Source organism: Musca vetustissima, unplaced genomic scaffold (assembly GCF_032173495.1).
Source record: "Musca vetustissima isolate MV318-11 ecotype Yass unplaced genomic scaffold, APGP_CSIRO_Mvet_v1 utg376, whole genome shotgun sequence".
Lineage (NCBI taxonomy): Eukaryota > Metazoa > Arthropoda > Insecta > Diptera > Muscidae > Musca > Musca vetustissima.
In genome coordinates, this window is record NW_026884101.1 from 77969 (window position 1) to 87931 (window position 9963).

Consider the following 9963-nt stretch of genomic DNA (forward strand, 5'->3'; position numbering starts at 1 on the left):
TGAGCCAAATACATGGTCCAAATTGGAGGTAAGTGGAAAAGGAAACTTTTGAAGAGAGCAACTCTCGCCCTCTCTCTCCTTCTATACTCTCTTACAGGTCACCATAATTGGTAATATATTAAATGGCTTGCCGACCACTGAAATCTCTAAAATCTCCAAGGATAAATTACAATTGAATCATTTATATAAAGTCAACAGTGGAATACAGCAACAACAACAACAGCAGCAGACGGGAAATACAACAAATCACAATTCCACCACAGACAAGGCTTTGGAAGAGCATGAAGCCTTGCCAGGGGGAAATAATAAAAATTAAAAAAATTGGAAAAAATAATAGACCTATTCGAGTGTAAAATTAAAGAATACTACAATACTTGATATATTTTCAATATATTTATTTTTTAAATATTTCTTTTATTTAATATTATTTTTAGTGCAAATTTTGGTTTTTTTAATTACAATATTTTTTTTTAAATTAATTTAAAATTAAACTAAACTAATTTTTTTATTATATATTATTAAAGAAATCGAGATTATATTACAAAATTGTTCTATTAGCTGGGGAGAAAATTTAAATATAAGAGAAGGGAAGGAAGATAGAAAAGCATAACGTTCGAGAATAATCAAACACAACCTTTACATAGATATGAGGACAAATAACTTTATTGGAGATTTCTAATTTTTTGGGACTGATGGATTTTCTATAGAAACTTTTGTCAGGACCCTCCTTTTGCGGGTCTGGTGGATTTTATATAGAACATTTTTCCATGATCCCTTTGTGGGGGACTGGGGGAAACTTTAGGAATTCCCTCCAACCCTTCAAATAATTCTGAGACACTTGGGTCGATAGTTTTTTTTCTATAGAAAAAATTCTGAGACCCTTGGGTCGACAGTTTTTTTCTGTAAAAAAAATTCTGAGACCCATGGGTCGATAGTTTTTTTCTATAAAAAAAATTCTGAGACCCTTGGGTCGATAGTTTTTTTCTATAGAAAAAAATCTGAGACCCTTGGGTCGATAGTTTTTTTCTATAGAAATTGTTTCAGAAATTGTTTCTGTAGAAAAAAGACATAGACCCAAAATCGCCGTCGACACAAGGGTCTCGATATTTTTTCTTTAGAAAAGATCACCATCGACCCAAAGGTTTCAAAATGTTTTCTATAGAAAAAATCACCATAGACCCAAGGTTCTGAGACCCTTCTATTGTCTCTGATATACTGCAAATATTTCCTAGGTTTATTTTAGGTCCACCGAGAAGTCCTGATCATTGGTATTCCGTTCAATATTTATCATCCACCAAATCATTGATACCATCCACACTGATATTAAGCGACAAGGGTTTATCCAGCACCAAACGGGGAGGTGATTTCGAATCCACCATGGAGGTTAGACCAAATCCGGGCAGATCTAAATTCAGCGAATGCAAATGTTGCTGCAAGGAATCACCAACATTGAGATGAGAATTCACCGGCAATTGCATGGGATTGCTGATGATATGACCTTGAGATAAAATATATGGATCCTGATCGGGTGAAGATGCCTCCAAATTGAATAGAGATATACCAGAGCTATGGGGATTATGGAGATTTTCATTTAAGTTCTGTTGATCCTGAAGCGAATGCTGCTGCTGAGCATGATGATGATGGTGCTGTTGCTGCTGAGGATTATAGTGCGATAAATTTAAATGGTGAGTATGAGGAGATTTATCCTCCACATCGGTGGCTTCATCACCCAGTGAAAGGGTCTGATCCATATTTAAAATACATTCCGCTTTTAGCTGTTCGATGGTGTATTGATCGACATTAAGGAATTTCATTTCATCATAGGTTGAGGTGGAGGTGGCATTATCAACCAAATCCAAGGAGGTATTGAAGCAGTTGACTGTAATTAGACTGTTCGGAACGTGATCCTCGGCGTTGTGACTCAACTCGTGTTGGTGGTGTTGGTGAAGATGCAGATTTTGTTGGTGTTGTTGCTGGTGGTGAGGATGATGCTGCTGATGTTGTTGTTGCTCATGATGACTATTGCTGTGCGATAAATGAAGATTTTGTTGTTGTTGAGAGCCTTCCTGGTGTGGGTCCGGCAAATCCAAAGAGGCCGATTTCAGTAACGAAGCCGTTGAAGAGGTAGGTAAATTGTTGTTGTTGTTCTCATACGTCAGCTGAGGTGATGCTGGTGATTTATTCGTCGATGTCGATGGTATGTCCTGTAAGCTATTGCCTGTTATGGCGTTGGGAGGATAAGTAGACCATTCCATGGATAAGCTGCCACCTCGTTCCAGACCCATATGATCGATATTTAGATTGAGAAAAATATTTGGTGACATACGTGAGGGTGTGGTGAGACCACCATCACAGCCCAAGCCCGAAGAGCCACCACCGCTGCCATCACTGCCAAAGGGTGTTTTGCCTTCATTGTCCAGGGAGTTGGAGGATTGAGGAGGGGTATCGGGTAGTAAAGTGGAACCTATTCCAAAAATTGAAAAAAATATTAAAAAACAGTAATTTTTAAAATTATCTTCTACCTACCCAACGGCTGATCCAGGGGCACCAAAACATTATCCTCATACGGCTGACCCTGCGAATTAAGCTCTTCACCATCCTTCAGATCTACCTTTTCCTGTTTACGCCACTTGGCTCGACGATTTTGAAACCATACCTGGACCCGGGCCTCGGTTAAATCAATGCGCACGGCTAACTCTTCACGAAAGAAGACATCGGGATAATGGGTACGTTGAAAAGCTCTTTCCAATTCTTGTAGTTGTACTGTATTGAATGTGGTTCTGGAATGCAGGGCAAAGAACAACAAAAATAAAAAATAAGAAACCAAAGCGAAAAAAGCAACAACAACAAAAACATAAGTGACACATTATTAAGGTGTAGTAGCAGTTCATTGTTATTGTTGTTATTTTTTGCTATCGTCATGTCTGCAACATTGTTTTGTTGGTGTCTTTTTGGCTGGAGAAGCGAAAAACAATAACAACACACCTCATCCATCCACCCCCTCATTGGAAACAACGATATTCACCCACACATCACATCACAGCAAAAAAGAATTTGCCCGACAATATCCGGTAACAAGTCGTCTATAGTCTTCGCACACCTACACACCTACACACACTCATACATGTGTATCTATGTCGGTAATCTTCACACATGTATATATGGTAATGTATTGTATTGTTTACCTATATTATATACCACCTCTTGCCTATGTACATGGATTTGTATACATATGTACGGTAAATACCTGTCACTATGTGTGATGCAATTGGGCTTTTGCCTGCCACTCATTCATTTATCGGCTTCTTTCTTTAGTTTTACATAAGTATCGAAAAATAGACAAAATACGCACATTCATACATATTAAATAGGTATTTATAAAAAATATGTAAATGAAAGTTATTTACATCTTATATATATATAGGAAAACTAACCTTAAAAAGTTTATACAGAATTTTTGTCAAAAAAAATCATTTAGAGCCCTTGGAATTTGGGAATTTTTATATAGCATTTTTCAGGACCTTCGGACAAGGAATTTATCTATAGAAAAATATTCAGTTCTATTAGGACCTGAGTTTTTAATAAATAAAAACATATGGAGACTTAGGATTTTTATAGAAACGATTTGCAGGAAAATAAGTCCTCATTCTCCCAATATTTCAAATTTTTGAGGAATTGTGTCTAATTACAGTTTTGAATTAGAGTAACTTCGGGTAATGTGGACCAGGCGTCTAATGTGGACCACCCCCCGCCTTGATAAATGTTTTCCTAATTAGCGAAAACAAACATCAAGCTTGGTTTTTAATAAATAATTGGAAAGTTGAAAATTTAGTAGTAGAAAATGTAGCCCTGATTGTAAAAGTGTGATTTGAAAATTTTTTAGCACAATAGTCGAACGTTTTTGCAAAATAGTCGAACACTTGTTTTTTCTCGAATATAAAGAAGTTATGTGGTTTTCTTCTTTTCTTTAACAAAAATATACGTTTAGCAGTAATTATAATCGGCGATTTTTAATTTTTATTCATTTTTTGAAGCCGATAATTATTTTTAAATAAAAATATGCAATGTCGGGTAATGTGGACCACTATAAAAATTGAGACCTTTTTATGAGCAGGAGTTCGAAATATGGGCGTATTTAATATGCGAGGAGGTATTCTATCCTCTGAAAACTCGATATGCGAAATTACAGGTGCTTCGGTTGGATAATGAAGCAAGGACCTCAAAAATACCGGAAATGGGGCGGTACCCTTAAATGGGGGCTATTCCAAAACATAAACCCATATATTTTTGCATTCATTATTACCCAAGAGTGCAATAAATTGAAATTTATCACAACCAATCCACAACCTACCTTTAACTTACTGATCCTCATTACCCACATATAGTGGTCCACATTACCCGCCAAGTTATCTTTATTCGCAGTTCAGAGTTTTTTGAAATATAATGCAATAAGATTATTGTAGACAAATATAAATATTATTTGACCTGGAATATATTTAGCCAACAAATCTACTATATTGTGAAAACAATTTGTTTTTATTTTTTACCGTTGTTACGCCCACAATATCAAAAAAAGAAAATGGTGGTCCACATTACACGAAGTTACTCTAAATAACTTGTAAAAACTTCGTTAATTCCGACATGGACGAAATTGTGGTATTTTTGTGGTATTTTTGGCCAATGTGGTATTTTGGTTGAAAGCCAAAATACCCCAGATTTGCGAAGTTCGGTTATATTTGCGTTTAGGGTAGGCTCATGTAACTGTACTTCCCAAATGGGACCCCTAATGAGAATCCATCATATAATATTACTACATTTTGATTTAAAAATATGCCCAATAGGGTATTGGCTACCAAAAAATAACCAAAAATACGAAATTATAGCCAGGGATGAGGGTGTCACCCCCCAAACTTGACCCAATATTTAAAAGGTTGAACAAATTCCGGCTTGAAGGTTTCTTATATACTAGCGAAGTGTGCGCTACTTTGTATGCGGAAAGGGAACACAAAACAAATAAATAGTATTCTATTTATATGGAAATCGTGAATACTGTATGATTTTTTTTTGTACTATAATTCCGAATTCCACCACTATTCCTACATCTATTATCAAGTATATTACTATTTAGTACTCTCCATACACATTTGCACTAATTTCCGAAATCTTGTTCTTATTTCCATTATACAGATTCAAAAGTGATAAGAATTTCAATAATATATTTTAGCAAACACCTACAGGTTCCACATTTTGTTCCATTCAGCATTTTTCGAACACATAATTACATATTATCAGGACTACATCCATATTTCAATAGTACTTTTAATTTCACTAAATGTAGTACTTTTCGTACCCATAAGTATGAATTTCCCAAATTATCACAATCCCACACTCCAACAGTAATTTTTTATAACTAAAACCAGGAATTCAGTTCTATCCATTCACACAAAGTCAAATTGTACAAAAACCCTTTTGTACATCTTTCTAGCTTTACACCAGTGACCCACATACCAAATTTCAGAATTCTAGTTCTTCCCGTTCGCCTAATTCTATGGGTACCATATACCATGTTTGGTACATTTTAGTACTTTTCGTACCCTTCTAGTTCACAAAATTTCAAGTTTCTAGCTTTAGCTGTTTCGTCTGGGCGATGATCTGTCAGTCACTTAACACGAAGCTCTTTTATGGGGTCCCCCTCATTCTCGGTGTCAAAAAAATTTATTTAGTTTTTCGAATCTACACTAATTCAAGAATGTCCCTACAAAATTTCAAGTGAAAATCTGAAGATCTCTTGAAGATATAATCGATTGAATGTATCAGCATCAAGTGACGACAAAAGTGATTCTCAAACTTTAAACGCATTTTTCCTGAAGCAGTGTTTTACGAATGGCGGCCACGATAACTCAAAAACTAATAATCCAATCAGTTTCAAATGTTGACACATTTCTCTGGGAGTGTATAGCTATCGTATGGACTAGGATAAAGTCAATCGATGAAGAACTTCCTTATTTGTTAACTTTGTGTGTGGTCAAAAATAGGTGATTTTCCAAAAAAAAAAAAAAAAAAAAAAAAAAATCAATGTTCGGCCATTTTGTTAATTGTTGTGCGAAGTCAATAATCCTAGTTCATACGAGAGCCAGGCCGCGAAAAGGTAAACCAAAGTCGAAGAATTTAAAAGTTCAAAATATTCACACAATTCGCAGAGTTTTTCCATTATTAGTAGCTATGTCTAAAGTCATGTATATTTGAAGTCACATGAGTGACCGCTTTTTTGTGGCCTTTGTCTTAAAAGTTAAAAACTAGAGGCTCTCAATTTTTTTACCACTGATAGTACTCCTAAAATTCTACAAAAAATTATTAAGGGAGAATTGTAAAAAATGTAATTGTTTTCGATTTATTTAAGATTTAAAATTTGATTTTGCCTCTGAAAGTCGTGTAAGTGACTGCGGAAGTGCCCATATGTGAAGTTACAAACTTTAACAGGTATTCATTTACCAACACAATGAAAATCTTGAACATGTAAAATCGAGAAAGGGGAGGCCCCTTGTATATTAATACATTGTCAGTATTTTAAAAATTGTTGCTTATTTTCCCCATTGGACATTAAAGAAATCTGTGGGGAAAATTGTATATGTGGATCCATAAAAGTTCTACCCCTTTTTCAGTATTCGGTACTACCGCTTAACGCAATTATATAGTCCCCATATAAATGTCCCGATTAACTTATGAACTTGTTAATGCGCTTCACGTTCGACCCGGCCGAACTTAATAAACTGTTTACTTTCGAAAAATATATGGGAGCTTCTTGGCATAGCTACAAATATTCTTTATTTTGGGCACATTTTATATTTTGGACCATTGCATAGAATATCTCCCTACCAAAAAATAATAAATATTTGCCCAATTTTCGGAGTAACGGTACAACCTATTTTTCGGTATTTCTTTGGGAATCAGGGAAAGTTTTCCAGCAATTTGCCTTATAATATACCCTACACAACAATGTTGGCAGGGTATTACAGCTTTGTGCAGCCCCAAGAATTTGTAACGCCGTGAAATATTGATCCTAGACCCACCTTTAAGTATACCGATCGTCATATCTCGACTAGCTGAGACGATTTAGATATGTGTGTCCGTCCGTCTGTTCATTATAATTTGTAAATACGATACAGCCCACAGTTATCGACCAAACTTCACGAAATTTTGCATGTAGGATGGGTTCTGGCCAATGTAGACAAACAACTTTATTTTTGTCTGATTTTCTGGTCGTTCTAGAGACATTAATTATGTCCCGAACACCGCGAAATTTTACATGGAGAAGGGCCAAAGAATAAGCATGCCTATTTTGATAAAGCTGGTCAAATGAACCCTGACTTTTGAGTGAAAGATTACAAAATTTGTATTCTATGGCGTATATATTTACACCTGATGGACATAGACCCGAAAAGTTGATGGTATATACAAGAGAAGTGGTTGACCTTTAAATTGATACTAATTATATTGTCGTATATACTCGGGTGTGGGAGTTAAACTTAAATATTAACAGGTGCTTACGTACTGAGATATTATTTAGTAACCCATTACCACACTAGAGGGCGGAAATATAAAGTGATCGCATTGAAATATTCCATGAGAATCCAGTTATGGTCAAGGACAACGCCTATAATTTTTGGATAATAATTTTGGGATGAAGTGACCGGAAACTTATTTTTTGTGTTTTTTTTCGAGTCGTTCTATAGGCCACAATTATAAGCGGAACATCACAAGACCACCTGCGGTGAAGGGAATCTGGACAAGTAATTAGAAGGGCTGTACTGAATATTAGTATTATTCGGAAAATATGTCAGTGTATGAAAGATGTGCTGTTGACCTCTGATTGGTCAATAGGGAGCAAATATCGCGAAATATTGCCCAAGCTCAGAATATAGAACCACAGAAATTTAGATTTTCGTGGAAGTTGTGTAGGGTATAATATGGTCGGCCCCATCCGACTATACTGCTCCGCTCACTGGTTTTATATATTTAATATCTTACCAAATGTTGCTACCCCAAATTAATTATATTGGTCCACTATTTAAGGTATTTTGATATATTTTTCCAGTCGATAAATTTTTTAGCCGAATATACTGTAATATGATATTGATCCCCGATGCTGTGAAAGATTTTATGTCCCGATCAATTTTATATATTTTAATTGTCCACCTCTTAGTGGAGGATATCAAAAGTTCGAGGCCTATCCGTTCACCAAGTATTGTCTGGGTCCAAACGAAAATTCAAATGTTATTTAAAAGCCATAGGTCGTGGGTTAGGATATATGTAGATATGTCGGTTAAATTGTGTATATAAAAAGTGACCATTTACCTGTAACGTCTCTGCTTCCTTTTCATAGTTGTGCCTTTTTCCATTCAAAAATAAAATTGTCGAATAATAAAACTAACTAATTTTTTTCCTATATATGTAAGTATTTATGTAAAAATTTAAAACTAAAAAACCCGATATTCTAGACGGTACTTTTTACATTTACATACATGTATATTATGTACATATAGATTTTAAATTTATTTACAAAAAAAATAGATATTTTATTTAAATCGTTGTGGAAGTTGCGACTTGTAGCTTCATTTCTAAGCAGTGTTTTGATTTTTTTTTCGAATTGAATATTATTTTTTCAATTTAAGTTTAAAAGGCAAACATTTTTTCGAGACTACATTACTAAGGTTTCTTTTGTATCGTTGGTACGGTCGGTCGGTAGGTAGGTTCACACTAAGGATTTTCGATTCACCACTAAGAGAGGGCAGAGAGCAAAGATATTATTAAAAATAGATTTTTTCTATGGCACGTAAGGAATTTTCGCGTTATAAGATTTTGAATATTGAAATTATTATTTTTTATTTTAATTTTATTTTCTAGCAAAAATCATTTTCCATTTTTTTAGAATTGTTATGCTAAGCAATTCACTTTTTTTCTTCAAATTTCTTTGGATTTGAATTGTATTTTTCTGTTTTTGTAAAAGTTTTTCTATTGCTCTGTCCACAGCACCGACTAGACTAAATTAGGGAATTGTTTAGTTTCTTTAGAACCCCAGAACGCAGTGTTCAGTGTTTGACTAGTTTTTCTAATTTTTCCCATCTATTTTTTCTGTGTTTTTACCGTTTGGCATTAGAGAAGCCTTAGGAATTAGTTTTTCACCATTCTATGGATTTGGTATTTTGTTTTTATATTTTTTTACCATTTTCCATTTCATTTCGATTTTGTCCAAGTGCGGTGTCGTGCTCTGCCGTTAGTCGACCACTTTTCGTCATTTAAATTTTTCTACCTACCATCGGGCTTACTACTATGTATTGTCGTAAAACGCTGTCCCACTATGTCGTAGGGTATTATAATGTTTGTCATCTTATCTACCCTCCCACCCTCACCCATGTGAGAAGCAAAACAAAATCCAACCCCTGTACCTGTGGGTGGTGGGAAAAAATTTAAATATTTTTTTTAAAGGTATTAATAACAAATTATGATTTCACTTTTGGGGGAAAATATTATTTTTTTTTCTTAAAAGCGAAAACTGTTTTCGAAAATTTTGAGAAGTTTTGTTCGGCTTCGTGGATTTTTTAAAGACCAACAGAAGGCGTGGATTTTTTAAAGACCAACAGAAGGCGTGGATTTTTTAAAGACCAACAGAAGGCGTGGATATTTTAAAGACCAGCAGAAGGCGTGGATTTTTTATAGACCAACAGAAGGCGTGGATTTTTTATAGACCAACAGAAGGCGTGGGTTTTTTAAAGGACCAACAGAAGGCGTGGATTTTTTTAAAGACCAACAGAGGGCGTGGATTTTTTTAAAGACCAACAGAAGGCGTGGATTTTTTAAAAACCAACAGAAGGCGTGGATTTTTAAAAACCAACAGAAGGCGTGGATTTTTTAAAAATATTTTATTGATATTATTATAGTTTAAATCGATTTTTCCTCCGTTGC

At 34.9% G+C, this 9963-nt stretch overlaps 1 protein-coding gene across 1 annotated transcript; it reads right to left on the reverse strand.

The window, feature by feature from the left end:
- Positions 1-1277: 1277 nt before the first annotated feature.
- LOC133331113 (homeobox protein OTX1 B) lies at positions 1278-8438 on the reverse strand. The gene is made up of 4 exons (XM_061539519.1): positions 8356-8438; positions 2527-2780; positions 1993-2464; positions 1278-1920 (listed from the first exon to the last, which is right to left on the reverse strand). Exons 1-4 carry the CDS (start codon positions 8397-8399, stop codon positions 1278-1280), a joined length of 1413 nt encoding a protein of 470 aa, XP_061395503.1. The 5' UTR covers positions 8400-8438.
- Positions 8439-9963: the final 1525 nt, after the last annotated feature.

What these genes read in the sequence shown, in the direction of transcription:
- LOC133331113 (XM_061539519.1), bottom strand. Translation starts at nt 8,399, where the DNA reads ATGGAAAAAGGCACAACTATGAAAAGGAAGCAGAGACGTTACAG. An exon ending in GCCCCTGGATCAGCCGTTGG is followed by an intron (nt 2,465 to 2,526) that starts GTAGGTAGAAGA and finishes TTTTTGGAATAG; the next exon opens with GTTCCACTTTACTACCCGAT. An exon ending in GAGCAACAACAACATCAGCA is followed by an intron (nt 1,921 to 1,992) that starts GCATCATCCTCA and finishes ACACGAGTTGAG; the next exon opens with TCACAACGCCGAGGATCACG.